Source organism: Pristis pectinata, chromosome 10, assembly GCF_009764475.1.
Source record: "Pristis pectinata isolate sPriPec2 chromosome 10, sPriPec2.1.pri, whole genome shotgun sequence".
Taxonomy (NCBI): domain Eukaryota; kingdom Metazoa; phylum Chordata; class Chondrichthyes; order Rhinopristiformes; family Pristidae; genus Pristis; species Pristis pectinata.
In genome coordinates, this window is record NC_067414.1 from 14,402,932 (window position 1) to 14,425,681 (window position 22,750).

General features: G+C 40.4%; 1 protein-coding gene across 1 annotated transcript in view; it reads left to right on the top strand.

Annotated features, from left to right (window-relative positions):
* Positions 1–22,750, top strand: part of prim2 (DNA primase subunit 2) — a 230,504-nt gene that overhangs the window by 172,531 nt on the left and 35,223 nt on the right. The window contains exons 8-9 of the mRNA XM_052024624.1: positions 3,772–3,844; positions 4,076–4,261. Coding sequence (XP_051880584.1) covers positions 3,772–3,844; positions 4,076–4,261 — 259 coding nt within the window. The remainder of the gene's footprint in view (positions 1–3,771; positions 3,845–4,075; positions 4,262–22,750) is intronic.

Sequence of the window (22,750 nt, forward strand, 5' to 3'; positions counted from 1 at the left end):
TACAAAAGCCTTTAGATATAGCAAAAAAACACTTCTAAGGCTCAATGTTCCCCTTGTTTCCTTTTTACATAATTCTTTCACCTTGTAATACTAATATTGCATCCCACATAAACTTGCAATGTCTTCTTTCCTAGCTTTCTTCCCCTGCCCCAAATTGATTCGTTACCTGAAAGAATCTCACCGTGTCCATAGCAGTAGTGTTGGAACTGAGAAATTGAGGCAGAATTCACCAGTTATAACCTTGGGAATTAATTGACCCTACTAAAGACTTAGTATTTGCAAATAGGATTGAAAGATATTAAAGGGTTGTGAAGACTTTATTTCCTTTTTATTCTCTCCTGGTCCATTTCTTCTGCAGATGTTCATCCTTTCTATATTTCTTATTAATTATTCTCCATTTGTATTTTCCCCTCTAGAAAGTGCTGATGTTTTCTGGTGGATGTGGATCCACAAGCTGCATTTATTGGTGTGTTCCAAAATATGTTGCCTTTGGAAAAAGTTGAGTAAATAACATGGCATTGCTGAAGTATTGGACAAGCAACCTAAAATTTGTCACTTCCGAACACACAAAATCAGAACAGGAGTAAGCCATTTCGACCCCAAAGCATGCTCTGCCATTCATAGAGATCATGGCAGATCCTGTACCTTGTCCACTTTCCTGCCCAATCATTACATCCTTTGATACTTTAATGTCCAAAAATCTTTTCTCTGCATTGAATATACTTGATGACCAGCATCCTCAGCTCACTGAAGTAAAGAATTCTAAAGATTCAAGAGCCTCTTGGTGAAGAAATTTCTCATCTTAGTCCTAAATGTCTAGCTACTTACTCTGAAGCTGTTAATTCCCAGTTTCCCCAGGCAGAGGGATTTTGTTTTGATAATCCTCCTCATAGTCTTAAGTTTCAATGAGATCACACTTCTCCAAACTCCAGTGACTTGGGCTCATCTTGCCCTATTTCTTCCTACAAAATAGGCAGCTCCCCTCGTCCTCGGGATCAGTCTGGAAAATTTACTGCTTGCTGCCTCCAGGGGCAAATATATTGTATTCTTTCTTAGACAATGAAACCAAAACTGCAGACCCACCAAAGCCCTATAAGCTCAGCAAAACACTAATTCAACCTGCTTGCAACAGAAGCCAGCATTCCTTTTATCTTCCTAATTGCTTGTCTTACCTATAGTTTAGTTTTCTGCACTTCACTTTCTGGCACACCCAGATCTGTTGATCCACCGACATTTACTAATTTCTCTCATTATATTCCAGCTGCTCCCTTTCTCTTCAATAGTCTACATCTCTTTGTAAACTTTTGGTTTTGTCCTCGCAGCTCTGCTTCCTTCCTACCTTCGTACTAACAGCAGACTTGGATCATTACTTTATTATTGATATTGGTTTATTATTGTCACTTGTACCGAGGTACAGTGAAAAACTTGTCTTGCATACCGATCGTACAGGTCAATTCATTACACAGTGCAGTTACATTGAGTTAGTACAGAATGCATTGATGTAGTACAGGTAAAAACAATAACAGTACAGAGTAAAGTGTCACAGCTACAGAGAAAGTGCAGTGCAATAACGTGCAAGGTCACAAAAAGGTAGATCATGAAGTCATAGTCCATCTCATTGTATAAGGGAACTGTTCAATAGTCTTATCACAGTGGAGTAAAAGCTGTCCTTAAGTCTGGTGGTACGTGTCCTCAGGCTCCTGTATCTTCTATCTGATGGAAGAGGAGAGAAGAGAGAATGTCCTGGGTGGGTGGTGTCTTTGCTTATGCTGGCTGCTTCGCCAAGGAGGGGAGGCTGGTGTCCGTGATGCACTTGGCTGTGTTCACAAATCTGCAGTTTTTTGCAGTCCTGGGCAGAGCAGTTGCCATACCAAGCCATGATACATCCAGATAGGATGCTTTCTATGGTGCATCGGTAAAAATTGGTGAGAGTCAAAGGGGGCAAACCAAATTTCTTTAGCCTCCTGAGGAAGTAGAGGTGCTGGTGAGCTTTCTTGACAGTGGCATCGACGTGATTTGACCAGGACAGGCTGTGGGTGATGTTCACTCCCAGGAACTTGAAGCTCTCAACCCTCTCGACCTCAGCACTATTGATGTAGACAGGAGCACGTACACCACCCCCTTTCCTGAAGTCAATGACCAGCTCTTTTGTTGACATTGAGGGAAAGGTTCTTGTCACGACACCATTCCACTAAGCTCTCTATCTCCTTGCCGTACTATTTCAGAATGCAAATAGCTATGGCTCAACATATGGCACCTCATTAGCGTCATCCTGTCACCCATTTATTCCAATTCTTATTTTGTTGGTCTTTAATCCAATATCCACACTACCCCTAATTTGGGGAGCCCTTACTTTATGAACTATGAAGCATGAAGTACCAAATAACTTTTCCTTTCAACTGATAATAGACCAAATGGTCCATAGTGCTTTTTTCACTGTCCCTCAAATAGTTTAAATATTATTTTGGCAAATAACAGAATGTGGAAGGAAGCTAATAGAAGAAAAATCTTTTGACAAAAGAAAAAAATGCTGGAAACATTCATTGGGTCAAGCAGCATTCAGTGAAGGGAGAAACAAAGCAGAACAGATAGAGACAGAGAAAATGGGGCAATGAAATTGTCTCTATAGGAGGAAGGATGGAAGAAGAAAGCTGTGGGAGTCGGTGGACTTGCACTGGTTATCGGTAACTATCTCTGGAAATGTCAAGAAAGCGAAAGTCCAATATGATATTTTAAGGAAGTGACGAAAATGATTGATGAGGGTAGGGCAGTGGATGTTGTCTCGTAGTAGGCTGGTCCAGAAGATTAAGTCACATGGGATCCGTGGTGAGTTGGTAAATAGGATACAAAATTGGCTTGATCATACAGGAACTTTCATGGTTTCACTTGAAGTAATGAAAGTGCTTGTTCTTTTTTGTTTGTTGAAACACTGAATGCAGCAAAGGATAAAGTAGAACTGTGGAGCAGGACAGCTCTGAGATGAAGTGAGTTGGTGCTGTTGTAGAAAGAAGTCAAGAGTGCACGTGGCATTGAGCATGGGTCTCAAATGCAATGAGAGTAGTGATGAGAGAAATGCTAGATAACTTGTCTCTGGATGAGTGAGAGCAGTGTTAAGAATTTGCAAGAATTCCTAAATCTGAATAAGATAACGGAGTTATAATTCTACACAAAAATGCTTTTAGTGTAAGCCCTATTCTTCACACTGATGTTTTTTATATCAAAATGAACTGAACTGAACTTGTACACGTGAACTTGAGAAGCAGGAGTAGACCAATTGGTTCCTCAAGCTTGCTTCACCATTGAATAAGATCATGGCTGATCGGTCTTGGTCTTTGACTTCTGGCATTAATTATGTTTTAACTGAGATTTTCTTCTATACCTTTTGTAATAGTTATTACTTTCCCTGCCAGATTTCTCCACGCATCTCTTTTATTGTGCTGCGGAGGAAGGTACCCTGGTGTTCTCCATGACTTTCCCAGATTGCTATTTATCATGTGTGATAACAAGAGTAGACAGATTATTTAACTCTGTAGAACAGCTCTAGGAATGGGAGCTGTGGACCATCCCTCTCTCCAGTTCCTTTTGGTTGCTGAGCAATTCTATTGCTGATAAGACCATAACTGGCTAAATCAAGGCAAATGGGAGATCAGACTTCATCTTCCTGATTTGGATGACTTACCTGCTGCGGCAACTGACCTACAGGGGTATGAGCAAATGTACTTCTGTTAAGAATGCTCAAGTAGTTTCTAATGAGCCTCCTTTTCTTTGCAGCTATGCGTATGTTGGACAGGACTACAGTGTTCAAAGGAATGTTGGGAAGATTTCCTTGGATCAACTTGACAGTGTAGGTATAGGTTTCTTTCTATTCCTCCAGTTTTTCCTATGTTCAGGTGTGTGATTGTGCTTCAAAATATCACAAATGGGTTAGCGATTCATGGATGTACGTTAAGACCATTTGAAATTACACAAACCCAAAGACTGAGTCATAAAATACAGTGTTTATACAGAAAAAATACTTAAAGGTTCAATTTAAATGATACCAATGTTTAAAATAAACATTTGTTTATGGTTTCAGCTGGCCACAAAATCGTATCCTCCCTGTATGCGCCAGTTACACAAGGCTTTGCGGGACAACCATCATCTCCGACATGGTGGTCGCATGCAATATGGACTTTACCTCAAGGGGATAGGCCTCACCCTAGAACAAGCCTTGCAGTTCTGGAAATCAGAATTTATAAAAGGAAAAGTGGAACCAGATAAGGTAATGCATCAACAGAATTCCTCTACTTATTTCTTTCCTAGATTGAATTTTAATCAGAGTAACACAATCCTGAAGTTGATAGTTATGCAATAACTATTACTTATTGCAGTAATCAAGTCTTTGAAACTGCAATGTGATATTTCCGTGTTCCTGCAAAGAAAAAGTTAGATTTTGACAGGATAAAAGTTAAACTTTCATGACTTGCCTGTGTACCAAGAGCAAGTTTCTGAAGTTGAAGTAGATGTAGTCTACACATTCAGTTTAACCATTTTCAGAACAGGATAATATTTTTGTGCCCTGCTAGCAAGGGTTGCAAATATCAGCTGTATATAACAAATATTTGCCAAAGAATGAAACATAAAGAAGGTACCAAGTTTTAAAAAAACATTGCTAGTTATATGATAGCTTCATGTATTATCTGGTTAGGATATCGTTATATTTGTTGTGTCATTATATTTATTGACACTGCTGTGTCTCTTTGAGTTAACTGGTAATCATACCATTTTGCCTGTGCCCTTTGCCTCCAGTGATCCAATTAAATTTCAATTTCTGTGCGTATCAATGTTAAAATAATTTAGAATAGAATTATAGATGGTACATCTCAGAAGGAGGTCATTCAGCCCTTTATTCTAGTGCCAGCTCTTTGAAAGAACCATCCAGTTAGTCCTTGTTGTCCAGTTATTCCCTGAACTCTGTACTGATTTACCCAGTTCCTCCTTCAATGTAATGGTTGAAACTACTTCCACTGTCCTTTAAGGCAATGCATCACCCCCCCCCCCCCCCCCCCCCCCAAAAAAACTATTTCCTGATGCATGTTCAAAATGTTACTGTTAAATTATTTTCAATTTATGAAAGAAAATTAAATAAGGTGGAAAAATAGTTCTGGTACAGAACTTTCTCAGAATGGCTAATCACCCACTAAACTCACTCACTCTTAGAGTGAATCTCTAGGTGAGAACTTCCTGAAGCCTAATCAGTGAAGTCCTCACAATCCAGGACCTTCTTATAAATCCCACAGAAGTGCTTTGATGACCAATGAAAAACAGCCCCAGGCCGAACTGCCTATCAAAGCTGTTAACTAGCTTGAATGTTTTGGAAATCTTTCAAACCAAATGCCTTCTGTTTCCAATCCACCCCAATCTGTCAAACTGGTAATCTCTCATTAGGGATATTCTTAACCAATCTAAGTATTTCATAGACCTCCAGGTCACCTGAAGTTCAGTGATCATTTCTAATCTTTCAGAAGAAATCAAAGGATATGTTTATATCTAGAGAAAGATGCAGGTTTCATGAGAAAAGGTAACTGCAAAGTGGAGATACTGATGGGAAGGTGCACATCTTCAATGGGAGAATTCATAGGTTGCAATGTATGGATACAATATAGATCTAATATTAGGTAAATGCAAGTGAATAAAAGATCATTAGCCTCTAATCTTGATACATTTAGTCAGCAACTTATACAATTCATTTATTATTCCAGTTAGAGAAATGCATATACAACAACAAGAAAATTGGAGCAGGAGTAGGCTACCTGATCCCTTAAGCCTGTTCTACCTTTCAGTGTAATCATGACTGATCTACACCAGGTTTCGACTCATCTGTGTCAGATCCCAATTGCACTAAATTCACAGATCTATCAAAAACGTATCTGCTTCCACTTGAAATACTTCTAATGAGATAGCCTCCACAACTCTTTCAGGCATAGAATTCCAGAAATTCACCACCCTCTGTGTGAAGAAATTTCCATGTACCTCGATTTTAATTTTCCGGCCCCGTATCCTTAAACTATGTCTCCCTAGTTCAGAACTCTCGCACTAGTGAAAACATCTCAACACTTACCCTGTCATGTCCCCTGAGGATCTTTCAATACGGTCATGCCTCATTTCTCTAAACTCCAAAGAATACAGATCCAACCTGAGAATCTCTTGGACTGCCTCTGATGCTACTAAATCCTTTCTTAGATAAGAGGACCTAAACTCTGCGCCTTACTCCAGGCGTAGCTTCGCCAATGCCTCATACAGTTGTAAACAAAGCTTTCCTACTTCTAAACTCCAACTCCTTTACAATAAAGGCCAATGTGCCATTTACTGTCTTAACTACTTGCTGCACCTGCCTGCTGATATTTTGTGATTCAGCTACGCCATAGATATTGATTATGTAAATTAGCCAGACATCTCCATTCTGGCCAGGGACTTAAGGTGTCACTCCATTGCTTCCTTTTTTGTATCATGAGTTTTATTAAGGAGAGTCCAATTTTACTGTAGTAAATATAAGAAATGAAAAAGCTGTTAACTTTGATTTAACTGAATGGCAGAACAGGCTGCAGTGAATGAATAGCCTTTTCCTCTTTCCTTCTGTGTAATGTTGAGAGCTAAGCCTTGGTAGTATTCACTGCAGAGGTGGATAGATTCTTGATCAACACAGGGTGTAAGATTATCAAGGGTAGATGGGGATGCAGAGCAGAGATTGCTATTAGATAAACATTGCTATTAGTACATGTTCATTAACTATTAACATGGCATTGTACCTATTGCAAAGTGCAAAATAGTTGGGGGGGAAATCACATCAAAATTGGAAGGAGTAATTGGTTTATTATTGTCACATATACCGAGATTTTCGAAAAGCTTTGTTTATGTGCCATCCAAACAGATCATTCCATACATAAGTACATTGAGGTAGTACAAAAGGAAAAACAATAACAGAATGCAGAATTACAGTGTTATAGTTACTGAGAGAGTGCGGTGCGGGTAGACAAATAAGGTGCAAGAGCCATGACGAGGTAGACTGAGAGATCAAGAGTTCACCTTTATCATACAAGAGATCCATCAATAGTCTTATAACAGTGGGATAGAAGTTGTCCTTAACCCTGATGGTACTCAAGCTCTTGTATCTTCTGCCTGGTGGGAGGGGGGAGGGGGGGAGAAGAGAGAATGACTGGGGTGGATGGGGTCTTTGATTATGTTGGCTGTTTACCCGAGGCAGTGGGAAGTGCAGACAGTCAATGAAGGGGAGGCTGGTGTTTGTGATAAACTGGGCTGCGTTCACAACTCTCTGTAATTTCTTGCGGTCTTGAGTAGAGCAGTTGCCGTAACCAAGCTCTGATGCATCTGGATAGGATGCTTTCTATGGTACATCTGTAAAAATTGGTGAGGGTCAATGGGAACATGAGTTACAGGGCTATGAAAAAAACCTGAATTACTTGCAATCTTCACTTGGTGTTAGCCCACTATGTGAAATATTTACAAAATATTTGAGGCTACAACAGTAACTTTCTTTATATAGCACCTTTAACAATGGTGGGTCTTAGAATGCTAGGAATGTGCATGAGGCCTGAATCAAAGAAGTGAACTGATCGGAGGACTGCACTGTTGAAGGAGGTCCAAGTTCTAATCATCTTAGAGTTCCTTCAATCCAATCTGATTAAATATAAGAAGACTTTCCTTTTGCATCATCAACACTAACAGCTAACAGTGGTGGATGAGGCCTTGTTGAATCAAAGTTTACATAGAACACTACAGCACAGTACAGGTCCTTCGGCCCACGATGTTGTGCCAACATTTTATCCTGCTCTAATATCTAGCTAACCCTTCCCTCCCACATAGCCCTCCATTTCTCTGTCATTCATGTGTCTATCTAATAGTCTCTTAAATGTCCCTGATGTATCTGCCCCCACAACCTCTGCTGGCAGTGCATTTCACACACCCACCACTCTCTGTGTAAAAAAAAACTTACCTCTGACATTCCCCTTGTATCTTCCTCCAATCACCTTAAAATTATGCCCCCTCATGTTAGCCATTTTTGCCCTGGGAAAAAGTCTCTGACTGTCCACTCAATCTACGCCTCTTAGCATCTAGTACACCTCTATTAAGTCACCTCTCAGCCTCCTCCTCTCCAAAGAGCAAAGCCCTAGCTCACTCAACCTATCCTCATAAGACATGCTCTCTAATCCAGGCAGCATCCTGGTAAATCTCCTCTGCACCCTCTCTAAAGCTTCCATGTCCTTTCTATAATGAGGCGAGCAGACCGGAACACAATACTCCATGCGGAGCGGGTTTGATCAGAACGTAAAAATAACGGGCACAAACAAGTTCTGATCCTGCAACAAACTAAATTGGTCAGTTGGATTCTAATTACAGCACATAAGTATTTAAATATCACATTTAAAGCTGAATGTATTTTTATTTGGAAAATTTATGGGCCGTCTACATAGTTGATTTATTTATTCATTTTTATTTATTCATTCATTTTATTCGTGTGGATGTTGCTAGCAAGACCAGCATTTATTCCCCATTCTGTACTGACCTTGAGAAGGTGTTGCTGGGCTGCTGCCTTGAACCACTGCAGTCCTTCTGGTGAAGGTACTCCCACACTTGTCGCTCGGCTGCTCCAGGACTTGGATGCAGCCACAGTGCAGGATCAGTTAAGATGGTGTGTAACTTGGTGAGAAATCTGCTGGTGGTGGGTCCCATACTCCTGCAACCCTCGTCCTTCCTGGTAGCACTGTCCTTGACATCAAGCCTTGCTGTATAAGGCTTTGGTAATACAATTCAATACTTATGACAGTACAGACCAGGGAAACAGGTATTAAACTAGTTTGAACCAAGGTGGTAAATACATGATATTTAAATCTGTGATCTTTTCAGAAGCTACTCAATATCAAAAAATGTATACTAATCATGTCAATTCTAGTTTAAAAAAATACTGTGGTCACAACATTGTAACAGCACTGCACCAATAGGCAGTGCTTCTAGAATAACAATGTGTGACTCATTAAGTAGCATTGTATGTTATGTGACAGACGCTCAATGATTCCTAACTTCAACCAGCAAATGGGGCTGCAGTATTGGACACATTACTGATTACCAGTTGCCCTCTTAAACAGCCTGGCAAGCGACTCAGTTTATGGGCCAATTTAGAATGGGATACAAGTGCTGGCCTTGCCAGCTACATCCACATCTGTAAATGTATAAATCAGAATAACAAATCTTGGTGAAGGACACTAACTTTGTTAGGAGTTTGAGGAGATTTGGTATGTCACCAAAGAGTCTTACAGATTTCTGTAGATGTACAGTAGAGAGCATCCTGACTGCATCACAACCCAGTATGGAGCCTCCAGTGCATGGGATCGCAAGGGGCTGCAGACGCAGCCAGCTCCATCACGGACACAACCCTCCCCATCATCGGGAGATGGTACCTCAAGAAGGTGGCATCTATCATTAAGGACCCTCACCATCCAGGACGTGCCCTCTTCTCGTTACTACCATCAGGGAGGAGGTACAGGAGCCTGAAGACCATGAACATTACCTCATTGTTCCTTTTATTTTTGCACTATTTATTTATTTTAGTAATTTATAGATTTTCATGTCTTTGCACTGTACTGCTGCTGCAAAACAACAAATTTCACATCATATGTCAGTGATGATAAATCTGATTCTGATTCTAATGGAGCTGCCCTGTCCTGTGCACAAATAAATAAGTAGCTCATGCCTGACTTTCTCCAGACCTTGTTACAGGCAGGTATGGATTGCTTTTTCTGAGATGTGAATGAAACTGCACACTGTGGAGTCAGCACACATTCCCGTTTATGACTTTATGATAGGTGGAAAATCACTAATGTGGCACGGTGAGGCCTGGGATAACACCCCGAGGAGCTCCCGCAGTGAGATGATGGACCTCCAGTAGCTGCCACCCTCTTCTGTGTAAGGTTCGACTCCAACCACTGGAGTGTTTCCCTTCAGTTTTATCAAGAATCCTTGATCCCAGGTTTGGTTATATCTTGCTTTGTTCTCAAAAACAGCCACTCTCGCTTCACCTCTGGAATTCATCTCTTTGGTCCACATTTAGACCAGGGCTGTGCCATGATCATATTGAATGCTGGGGCAGACTTAAGGGGTCAGGTGGCCTTGTCTTAATGTGTTTTTGTGCTCCAAGTGTACAGAGTTGATTTTTATATTACACAACTGACCTCTGCTTACTGTAATTTGTAGGATGACTCAGCCTGCTTGTATGGGGAAGAAGTTGTACCTTCTTAAAAAAGGTTTTCCTTTCATTTTAAGTGTTTTTTGTTTGTAATAAGGTATTATTTAAATACTTAATTTCTGATTTCAGCAGAGTTAGTTTGCTCTGTTTTTTTTACTGTGCAGAGACTTTGCCATAAATCCCACTTTACTTAACACCCTGGCTGGCACAGTGATGAGAATGGATACTTTAACACCTCCAGTGCCCTGTACTGCTTGAGCTCCTGGGTCAGTTAGGAACATAGAATGGAGGGTGATTACTAAGCTATTCAGCCCATTGAATCCATGCTGGCTTCTTGTAGAGCAATCAATAAGAGATGGAACAATTTGTTAGGAGCTTAATACTTGCACTAATTAATGTTAATGCAAAGTGCTGTCATGATACTTGAGAGAGGTAGTGGATTGCATAAGGGGATAAAATAAAATTAAACCTGATTAAGTGCCCTAAGTATTCTCACCTGTGCCAATGTATGGGAACGTATTTTTGATTAAAGTTAACTTCTTGAAACTAAGCAATTGATTTTCTGTCAAAAATGATGCAACACTGCCTGCATTAAAAATCAGAAGCTGCTGCATGATTCCTGTCAACTTTTCATATTAAAAATACCCCTTTCACACATAAAATGGAAATTGCCCGAGTGGTTGGGTCAACTGATAGCACTATTCCTTCTCAATGCAGAAGGTTGTAAATTCAAGTCCCATGCCAAAAATGTCTGCATAACATCCACAGTAGAAAGTCCCGTGCAGTTTTGAGGGAGCACCATGCTGTCTTCTAAGATTAACATTTAACTTGGCTCTTTCTGCCCTCTCAAGTGGAAGCAAAAGAACTCATAGCACAATTTTACAGAGAACATTTCTCCCCAGTATCTTGGCCATTATTTATTCTTTGGGCAACATCACTAAAGCTGATTAGAGTCACAGAATCAAACAACACGGAAACAAGCCCTTCAGCTCACTGAGTCTTTGTCAGGCGTCCATTTACGTGAATCCTACACTAAGTCCATCAACTTGTTCCAGATTCTGTTACTCACCTGCATAGCAGGGGCAATCTATAGCAATCAATTAAACTACCGACCAGCACGATTTTGAGATGTGCGAGGAAACCGGACCACCCAGAGGAAATTCATGCTTTTCATGGAGCAAGTGCAAACTCCACATAGCACCGGAGGTCAGGATTGAACCCAAGTCGTTGGAACTAGGAGGCAGCAGCTTTACTAGTTGTGCCACTGTGTCACCCAATTAATTGGTCATTATCGCAATGATGCTTGTGGGTCTTTGTTGTAGGCAAATTAACTGCCATTTTTCCTACATAACAGCAGTGACTTGGCTTCAAAAGTATTTTATTTGCGGTAAAGTGCACAAGATCATTGTCTGGTCATGAAAAGTGTTGCATAAAAACATCTTTCTTTTCCTTCTGCATTAACCTTTTAGGCTGCAATTAAATCCCCCACCAACAGAAACTACAGAAATTTAGAATAGAAGATAAGGAAAGAATGTATGATTTTAAGATTAATTTATTTTGTTTAAGATGCAGCAATACCCCACTCCACTTCAGGGACAGAGTATGAATCACACATGCAAATCTATAGTCAGTTGACTAGCATAGGCCCAGAATAGTCAGCAAGTTCTGTGCATGACTGCAGACATCTGCTTTTGTAACTGTGAAGTGCTTCAGGACAATTGGTTGCTGGAAAATCTGAATGCTGAACCTACATCAGGTTAAAGCTGGCACATGTTCAGCAATTACTAAAGCAGAACTAAAGAGCTGATTGGGAAGGAGGGCGAACATTCGCCAGTCTACGTTGGGGGATCGGCAGTGGAGAGAGTCAGCAGTTTTAAATACCTGGGCATTAATATATCGGATGACCAGTCCTGGGCCCAGCATATACTGTACATAAGGAAAGCATGCTGGCATCTTTACTTACTTTGGAGGTTAAGGAGTTATGGCACTCTAACAAACTTCCACAGATGTACTGTTGAAAGTATCCTGACTGGTTGCATCATGGTCTGATCCGGCAATTCAAATGCATGGGAATGTAAGAAGCTGCAGAGAGTAGTGGAATCTACCTGATACATCACAGGCATATCCCTCCCCACTATTGATAGTACGTACAGGAGGCACTGCCTCAGGAAGGCAACATCTATCATCAAAGATCCCCACCATCCGAGCCATGCCATCTTTTCACAGCTACCATCGGGCAGGAGGTATAGAAGCCTGAAGTCCCACACCACCAGAATCAAGAATAGCTACTTTCCTTCAACCATTCAGTTCTTGAACCAACTAGCAAAACCCTAATCACTACAGTTTAGCAACATCATGATCACTTTGCACTAAAATGGACCTGTTTATTTTTTGTTCTAATTGTTCTTTCTTGTAAAAAAAATTGTGTATAATTTATGTTTAATTTGCTTTTCTTGTGAATGCTGCTTATGTGATTCTATGTGCCTTTGATGCTGCTGCAAGTAAGTTTTTCACTGCACCTGTGCATACATGTGCATATGACAATAAACTCTACTTGACTTGAATTCTACTCATTTCTCAGGAGAGTACTTGATGCAAAGGAGAGAAGAAACTTGTTTCATTTCATTTCATTTATCCCAACTCTTGGTTTTCAATTCTTGGCCAATCCTCTCTCCTTGGTAATAAATGTGAATGCACGAGGGGTCAACATCTCAGAGGATCTATCTTGGGGCCAACAGATTGATGCAATCATGAAGAAGACATGCCAGTGGCTCTACTTTGTTAGGAGTTGGAAGAGATTTGGCATGTTACCAAAGACCCTTACAAACTTCTGTAGGTGTACGGTGGAGAACATTCTGACTGGTTGCATCATAGCCTGCTATGAAAGCTTCAATGCACAGGATCACAAGAGGCTGCAGAAAGATGTAGACTTAGCCAGCTCCATCACAGGCACAACTCTCCCCACCATTGAGGACATCTTCAAGAGGCAGTGACTCAAGGAGGTGGCATCATCACTAAAGACCCTCACCATCTGGGACATGCCCTCTTCTTGTTACTACCATCGGGAAGGAGGTACAGGACCCTGAAGACCCACACTCAGTAATTTAGGAACAGCTTCTTCCCCTCTGCCATCAGATTTCTGAATGGCCCATGAACACTACCTAGTTATTTCTTTTTTTTTGCTCTATTTATTTATTTAGTAATTTTATGTCTTTGCACTGTACTGCTGATGCAAAACAACAAATGTTACAACATACAAGTCAGTGATAATAAACCTGATTCTGAGTATATGGAATGAGCTACTAGAGGAAGTGCTTGAGACAGGTACAATAGTATCATTTAAGGAGCACTTGAATTGGTACATGGAGGGGCAGGACTTCGAAAGGTATGGGCCGAAAGCAGGAAATTGGGACTAGCTGGATTCGTTGGGCCGAAGGGCCTGTATCAGTGCTGTATTGCTCTATGACTCTATATTACCCTACAACTTCATAAGCTATTTAATGCCTTTTGGAAGTCTAAATATTCTCCAACTATTGGTTCTCCTTCATCCTCCCTGCTCATGACCTCTTCAAAGAACTCTCAAACATTTGTCAAGCATGGTTTCCCTTTTGGAAAACCATAATGCTTTGCAGGATTATTATGATTTTGTAAATATTCTTCTACTTGTTCCGTAACAGTAGATTCCAGCCTTTAATCAATAACAGAGTTTAGGCTAACTACCCTGGAGTCTACTGCTTCTGGTCCTTTTGAACACATTTGCAGTTTTCCAGAATCTGGAAACTTTGGGAGATAAGAGCCAATGGGCTCATGATCTCTGTAGCCACATCTTTTAAGCTTCAGTTCCAGGGGACTTGTCAATCTTTAGACTCGTTAGTTTGCCTGATTCCTTTTCCCTTGTGATGATAGTTTAAAATATTCCCTACCTTTTTGCCTCTGGATTTTATTCTATCATTGAGATGCTTTTAGTGTCTTCCATTGGGAAGACAGAAACAAAAGTATTTGTTCAAAGTCTCTGCCATTTTCTTACTTCTCATTATTAATTCCCCAGTCTCATCATCTAAGGGGCCTTAGTTACTCTCCTCTTGTAGAAGCTCTCAATGTTTTTTTTAATTTTTCTTGGAATTTAATGACCAAGATAGCTAATTGAAAGTATTGGTGAACAGAAGTCGATATAAATGTGCCCAAAACTTGGGTGAAAAATGAATCGTGGGAAGTTGACCTGCAGTGCTTCATGTATATTTTAAATGGACACAAACAGCAAGACAAGCCATAATGTAGCGATTTACCATCAAGGAATTAATGAGATCGAGAGTATTGGGAATTAATTATTTTCGACAAAGTAAATGAGTTGTAAATGGGGAAAACTTCCAGATTCTGAATAATCAAAGGTTCAGGCTGTAAACTACCCATTTTAAATAAGCAACTAAGTGTAAGATCTTGAATAGGAACTTGTGACTGCTCAAACTAGATTTGCCTAAATAGTGATTGGACTCTGATGTGTTTCTGAAGCCCATGACTTCTTGGAACCAGAGAGAGCATGCTCCCTACTTCTGCCTATGACAAGGCAGAGATTTATAAGTTGTTTTCTGTTTCTCCACATTAAAATCTTATCAAATTAAATCAATTGTTGAAATTTTATTTTGAGAACTTCCATTCTGCAAATAACTCATTTCTGCCAGGGAAGTGGAATTGATCAAAGTCACCTTGAGTTTGACTAAATTGGTGATCCATGTCTGAAATAGGTTATTGAAATGATGTGTGAACAAGCTGTGTGCTTCCTTTAGTGTGGTGTTTGCCCGTTCTTCGTATGACTGCAAAAGCTCTCTCCATGCTCCAGTTTCCTCGCACATCCCAAAGATGTGCAGGTTGGTACATTAATTGGCTATTATAAGTTGCCCCTGGTGTGTAGATGAGTGTTAGAATCTGAGGAGAGTTAATGGGAGTGTGGGAAGAATTTTAAAGAATTAGATTAGTGTAAATGAGTGTAGGGTCAGCACAGACTCAGTGGGGCGAAGGGCCTCTTTGCTGAATGACTCTCTGATTCGACGATTAGAAGCTGAAATAGGCCAGTCGACCTCTGAGCCTGCTTCTTCAATCAATATGGTCATGGCTGATTCAATTTTGGCCTCACTTTTCGGCCTTCTCCCCACACACCTGACACTATTGTTTTCAAATGTCTGTCAATCTCCACCTTGAATATATTCAATGACTCCGCCTCCACAGGTCTCAGAGAATTCCAAAGAGCCACCACTCTCTGAGAGAAGGGCTTCCTCCTCATCTGTCTTAAATGGGTGAGTCCTTGTCGTGAAACCATCTTCCCTTGTTCTAGACGTCCTTATTAAGGGAAGCATCCTCTTGGCAGCTACTCTCTCAGCCCGCCTCAGAATCTTATATATTTCAATAACATCACCTGTCATTCTCCTGAACACCAATAATTGTAGACCTCAGCTTTTCTTTTTATGTCAATTACTTCATTATAGGAATCAACCTTGTGAACCTTCCCTGTGCTGCCTCCAATGCAAGTATATCCTTCCATGAAGCAAATTTACTCTTGGAATACCCTTATCCCAGCAATCTACAGTGTACTGTGCTCACAAAACTTACCACAGACAACACTCTTTCTCTTTTATGTAACCTAAAGCTCCATTTGATCATTTTGGTAATGCTCCTTTCTCTCAGTATTGGGTTAATATTCCATGTAGGTTGTGAGCAAAATAACATGGTGCCCTGATGCTTCAGTGCAATGCAGTGTTGTCGAAGGCTTCATCTGCAGATGAGACATTAAGCAGGTGTGCTTATTTAGGTAGAGGTGAAAAATCCTCTCGCACTATATGAGGAAGAGCACAGGAGCTCTATCTATGACCTGGTTAGACATTATCCTTTAACTTGCACCGTGAAAACCTGATCATACAAACATACAAATTAAGAACAGAATTAGGCTGCTCTATCATTTAATAAGATCATTGACTGATCTTCTAACCTCAACTCTTCATTCCCATGGTAACCTTTCATCCCTGTGCTTATCAAGCATCTGTGTACTACTGCCTTGATATTCAAAGACTCTGCTTCTATCATGTTTAGAGAGAGTTCCAAAAACTCATCTACTCATAATCACATTGCTTTTAATACAACTTTCCTTTCCACAATTAGGCTGCAGTCTTAGGTATTGTGTTCCACAGTTACAAAGAAAATTATCAGCTATGTATTACTTTTAAACATTCCAAGGATATGAGATGCTACATTAATAAATGCAATATCTTTATTTCATAGTTAATAGACAGTGGGTTGAGTTTGATGACATCAATCTATTTACTGATCTATCTTTGCTGATTTCCCATTACTTCTGCAATTGCCCTGTTTATTTTGTATAGTTGCATGAAACTCCATCTGCCAACAGCCTACCCAGCCTCCAAAAATCCTGAATTTCGTCTGTAGTTTCTCCCTATGTTTCAGTATATTAACCCTCTCTGCCATTTTGATGTTGTTTACATGCTGTTCATGTTCTCTTCCAGATAATTAATGAAAATATTGAAGAGTACCCAAGAGTACTTCACAAATTATTATTCATTCCATTTTGCATATGCTGTTTCTTACCACGCAGTCATAATTCAATCCAGTTAAGCACATTGTACAAAAGCAAAGCACTACAGATGAGGGAATTTAAAATAAGAACAGAAAATGCTGAAAGAGCTGAGCAGATCAGGAAGCATCTGCAAAGAGAGGACCAGCATAAATGCATTAAGTCGATGATATTTCAACAGAACTGGCTTTAGTCAGATACAGTATAAAGCAAGTTTTAAGATGCAGATAAAGGGAAGAGGGAGGAGAAAACAAAAGGCAAGATCTGTAAAAGGGTATTGGTTTATTATTGTCACATGTATGGAGATACTGTGAAAAGCTTTTGTTTGCATGCCATCCTGGCAGATCATGCCCTACCTAAGTAAATTGAGATAGTTAAATGCTGAATATAGTATTGCAGTTACAGAGTAAGTGCAATGCAAGTAGACAAATAAAGTGCAAGGGCCATGATGAGGTAGATTGGGAGATCAAGAGTTTATCTTTATATATAGCATATGAGAGGTCTGTTCAAGAGTTTAACGGTGGGATAGAAGCTGTGCTTGGGCCTGGTGGTATATGCTCTCAAGCTTGAAATTTCTGCCTGATGGGAGAGGGGAGAAGACAGAATGAGGGGTCCTTGATTATGTTGGCTGCTTTCCCGAGGCGGTGGGAAGTGTAGACAGAGTCAGTGAAGGGGAGGCTGGTTTGCTTGATGGACTGGCCTGGAGGAATGATTAAATGACAAAAGAGATGGTGTTCAAAAAAAGTTGAACAGTTGCTTGAGAAGCAGCATCTCATTTTCCAACTAAGCACATTACAGCTTTCCAGAGAAAATTGAGTTCAACAATGTCAGATGATCTGCATTTCTGACATTTTTAATCTTACATTTACAGCATTCACTTCATCTCTGTTAGGTAATTTCACCTACAGCTGCATTCTTGTAACTTTGTTTAAAAAAAGACCTCTTGCATTGATATGATGTGACTTCTTTTGGGTATTATGGCACCTTGCTATCCTTTACACTTAACTGCAAATCACTATTGGCCAGAGTTATGAAAGACATGATATAAAAGCAAGTTCATTCTTTTATAAATCACTTTTGACTTTTGCCATGTAGTTTATGTCTCCCAGACTCTTCCCAGCCTTTCCTCTGTTGACTCTCAGGTGTGCATTTAATTCATGTACAGTTAGACCATTCCTTCTCATATTCTTTATAAAATAAACATAATACATTTACTGCTATCTAGACTACCTGCTGGGGCAACACAGTGGCACAGCTGATAAAGCTGCTGCCTTAGCTCCACTGGTCTTGGTGTAATCCTGATCTCTGGTGCTGTCACATTCTCCTGTGACCATGTGCGATCCCTCTTGGTGCTCTGGTTTCCTCCCACACCCCAAAGATGTGTGGATTGGTAGCTTAATTAGCCCTGTAAATTACCTGTAGAGTGTCAGTGAATCTGGGGAGAGTTGATAGGAATGTTGGGAGAAGAGGTTACAGGAGAAATTGGGGAATGGGATTGCTCTGTGAGCTGGCATAGACTCGACGAGCTGAATGGCCTCCTATGTCATAAGGAAGTATGGGAATACAAAATATGGAAATAGACCTATAGTACTCCACCACATCTAAATTTAAATATTTCTTCTATTGGTTGTGCCAAGACATGAGATTCTACAGGTGAAGCTTGCCAAGTTCTTTATTTAGTCAAATCTAATTTGCACATCCAGTCACGAACTCACGGGTAATGCTACGATGGAAGCCAGTCCTTTTCCTATGTAAATACCAAACTCGGGAACTCAGTACTGCATTTTCTAAGCTGTGTCCACACGTTCAGAAATAGTTCTGTCATATCACTTTTCTTCCTTTTCCTTTGACGTACTTGAAGCATTTCATTTGTTTTAATTTCCATACCAATTTTAAAGTAACATGCCTGTTCAGCTTCCTTAACAGTCCCTTGTTTAAATTAAAATAGAAAGCATTGGAAGTATTGAGCAGTCAGCCACCACCTGTAGAGAAAGAAAGGCTTTGGGTCATTGATCTTTCATCAGAACCGGGAAATGAAGTGAGGAATGGAAAAGAGAGCAAAAGGAAGACTAAGGATAGAGAGCAGGAGAGAGTGAAAGATGCTGGAGATCACTCTCCTGGACTGAACAGAGGTGTTCTGTAAAGTGGTCTCCCAATCTGGATTTGGTTTCCCCAGTACAGAGGAGACCACACCATGAGCATATCAACTGGAAGAAGTACAAGTAAATTGCTGCTTCATTGAGAAAGAGCGTTTGCGGACCAGGACACCATTGCAGGAGATGCAACACCAGCTCTTTCATTTCCTCTCATCCCATGCAAGGGGACAAGAAGATCGGTCATGAGATTGAACTGGGTGTTGTTGTATTTGTAGAAGCTGGATGGTATTTTCAGATGATATTGGTGAGGGCAGCGTGCAGGATGAAAAAGGGTGTGGAATCCATGAAATATCCATGGGGGAACAGCAGAGATGACGTGAGGAAAAGTCAGTGAAGATGATTATTAGGCTATAACTGTTTCATTAAGAGTAGGACCAGCAGGACTCAATAAATAACCAGAGGCAACATTTTAAGGCAACAATTTTTGAGAATTAGGATTTCAGTGGTAGTAGAACAGTAGGTATAGATTTAATATTAATGTTCAGAAGGGAATTGGATAAGAACTTGATGAGAAAAAAAGATTGCAGGTATGTGGAAAAAGACTAATTGGATTTTTTCGTAAAAAAACTGGGATAAACCTGAAGCACTAAATATCTGCCTTAGGTCTGTAATACTGTGACTCCATCGTACTGAGTCTATTTCAATAGTCTTTAAAAATGACTTCAAACAGAACTCATGACTGAAACTACAAAAATGACTTCAGTAAATCCAATAAAATAAGTTGGTGGATAGTAGTTGCATAATATAACATTTTGTGCAAGTTCCTATCATTTAAGGAATATTAAGATATCTTTATTAGTCATGTGTACATCGAAACACACAGTGAAATGCATCTTTTTGCGTAGAGTGTTCAGGAGGCAGCCCACAAGTGTCGCCACGCTTCCGGCGCCAACATAGCATGCCCACAACTTCCTAACCCGTATGTCTTTGGAATGTGGGAGGAAACCGGACCACCTGGAGAAAACCCACGCAGACACACGGGGAGAACATACAAACTCCTTACAGACAGCGGCCGGAATCGAACCCGGGTCGCTGGGACTGTAAAGCATTACGCTAACTGCTATGCTACCGTGCCTGATTCATTTCTGTTCTTTTGAGGAACAATGGGATTATTATATGCAGCTTTTCATTAATTGGGGTTATTCATTTTCACTGAGAAAACTGTAGGGCATTACAGTTTTTCATGGGAGAGCTAGAATGAACATAGGGTAAATATGTATCTTCAAATACAGATAATTCTAAAATTTGGAGGTAAGTTTTTGAAAAAAAAGGAGACTAAAGTGATTTTTGGTTTAAACAAATGCACCAAATTATTGCAAAGAAATATGTAAATGGAATAACAAGTTCATGACAAAATATTAAGAGGAATAGATAGAGTGGACAGCCAGCACCTCTTTCCCAGGGCACCAATGCTCAATACAAGAGGGCATGGCTTTAAAGTAATGGGTGGGAAGTTCAAGGGAGATATCAGAGGGAGGTTTTCACCCAGAGAGTGGTTTGTGCATGGAATGCGCTGCCTGGGGTGGTGGTGGAGGCTGATACGTTGGTCAAGTTCAAGACATTGTTAGATAAGCATATGGAGGAATTTAAAATAGAGGCACAACATGGTGGGCCAAAGGGCCTGTATTGTGCTGTATTGTTCTATGGTTGTATTATCATCATTGATAACTAAAGTCAAGACAGAATTTGCAGCAACAAACAATCTGCTGGAGGAACTCAGCGGGTCAAGCAGCACTGTCATTGGGGGAATGGAATTGTCATTTTGGCTAAAACCCTGCATCAGTCTTGATGCAGGATTTTGACCTGAAATGTTGATAATTCCTTTCCCGTCCCGTCCCCGTCCCCCCCCCCCCCCCCCCCCCACAGATGCTGCTTGACCCACTGAGTTCCTCCAGCATGTTGTTCGTTGCTTCAGATTCCAACATCTGCAGTCTCTTGTGTCTTCATTAAACAATTTGCATCTGTTCAAAATGAAGTCTACATGGACTTGTAACAACCTCCACTATGTATGAATAGAAGAGAGGATGCACTCAAGGCTGACTGAAAGCAAAAGTTATTCCAAAAATGACTCCACAGAAACGGCCCCCTTTTGCAGGAATTATTATCTGAATAATTCTAATGAGGCATGTCTTGGTCCTCTTGTTATTGCTCACGGTTTCGCCTGCTGGATAGGTACAAGGGAGTCAGGTATTTAATGGAAAGGCTTTGACAACAGTCTGCCAGTGACGAGCAGTTTTGTTACAAAACGAGGAGCTTTTTCAGAACAGCGCCCAGATGGCTGAAAGACATGAAAATCGGGAGTTGGCAAGAATTGCCTGTCATCTTATTGTTCCTGCTAATAATATCCTAAAATATTTCTGAAGAGATTTTTTTTATGTTAAAGGAAATTATTTTGTAGAACGTGTAGGCAAATGGGACTAGCTTGGATGGGCATCTTGGCTGGCATGGATGAGTTGTGCCAAAGGGCCTGTTCCCATTCTGTATGACTTTATGATTCTAGTATTTCAAACTCCAGATAATACTGAAGATAAATTTTAAAGTATTATGCTGGTTATGTTTAGAGACTGAGATTGATTTCAGAATTATGTCCAGTAGATGTAAAGTAGAAAAAGTGATTCAGATTTGGACATGTAAACTCTATAGAAATACCTTATACTGATGGGAGAATTAGAAAATAGGAGTTCAATATCCACAAGCCTTAGGCAAGAATTAAGAGAAGGATATTTTTTTTCTCTCGGGTTAATCTGTTTAAAAAGGCAGAATAAAAGTGATTAATGATTTTCTTTAGAAAGGAATTGATTTAATAAGAACAAGGTTGAAGGCTATAAGAGAAAATAGAGACATGGATGATGAGTAGGCATGGTCAGGACTGATTCGCAAACAGCAAAAAACCAACTGCTGAAGGAACTCAGCGAGTCAGGACTGAGCAGGGTCTTGGCCTGAAACGTCAACTATCCCTTTACTGCCACAAATGCTGCCTGACCTGCCGAGTTCCTCCAGCAGTTTGTTTTTTGCTCCTGATTCCAGCATCTGCAGTCTCTTGTGTCTCTGATTCATAGACAGTGGGTCAGATTGTCCAGCTGGCAGATGTGAGAGACTGGTGATGGTTTTTGGGTTTGAAGTTGGGTGCCTCTGCAGACTTGAGTTAATATTTTGTCATACATATAAATGATTTGGACTTAAATGTAGCAGCTACACTTGAGAGGTTCGCCGATGATAATGTGGCTTACAGTGTGGATGGAAGTTCTAGACTATAGGAAGCTATCAGTGCAATGGTAAAGTGGGCACAAAGCTGGTAAATGGACTGCAATCTGGAGAAGTGCATTTGGGGAGGCTAAACAAGGAAATGCATGATAAATGGTAGGATACTGAAATGTATGGATGAACAAAAGGATTTTGGACATTATGTACAGAAATCCCTGAAGGTAGTGGGTAGATGGGTATGGTGGGGAGATACTTGCCTTTATTAGGCAATGCATTCAACAGGATAGTAGGGAGACTGTGCTAGGTCTGTACAAGCCACAGTTGGAACACTGTACAGTTCTGTTCACCATAATACAAGAAGGTGATGACACTGGAGAGAGTATAGAGGAGATTTAAGAGGATGTTGCTAAGGCTGGAAAATTATGGTTACAGGGAAAGGGTGCCTAGGCTGGGTTTGTTTTCTCTGGAATTAAGACTGAGGGAAGATTTAATTGAGGTATATGAAATTATGAGAAGCCTGGATGGTAAACAGTAAAGGCCTATTTCTCATGACAGGGAGGACAGTAGCTA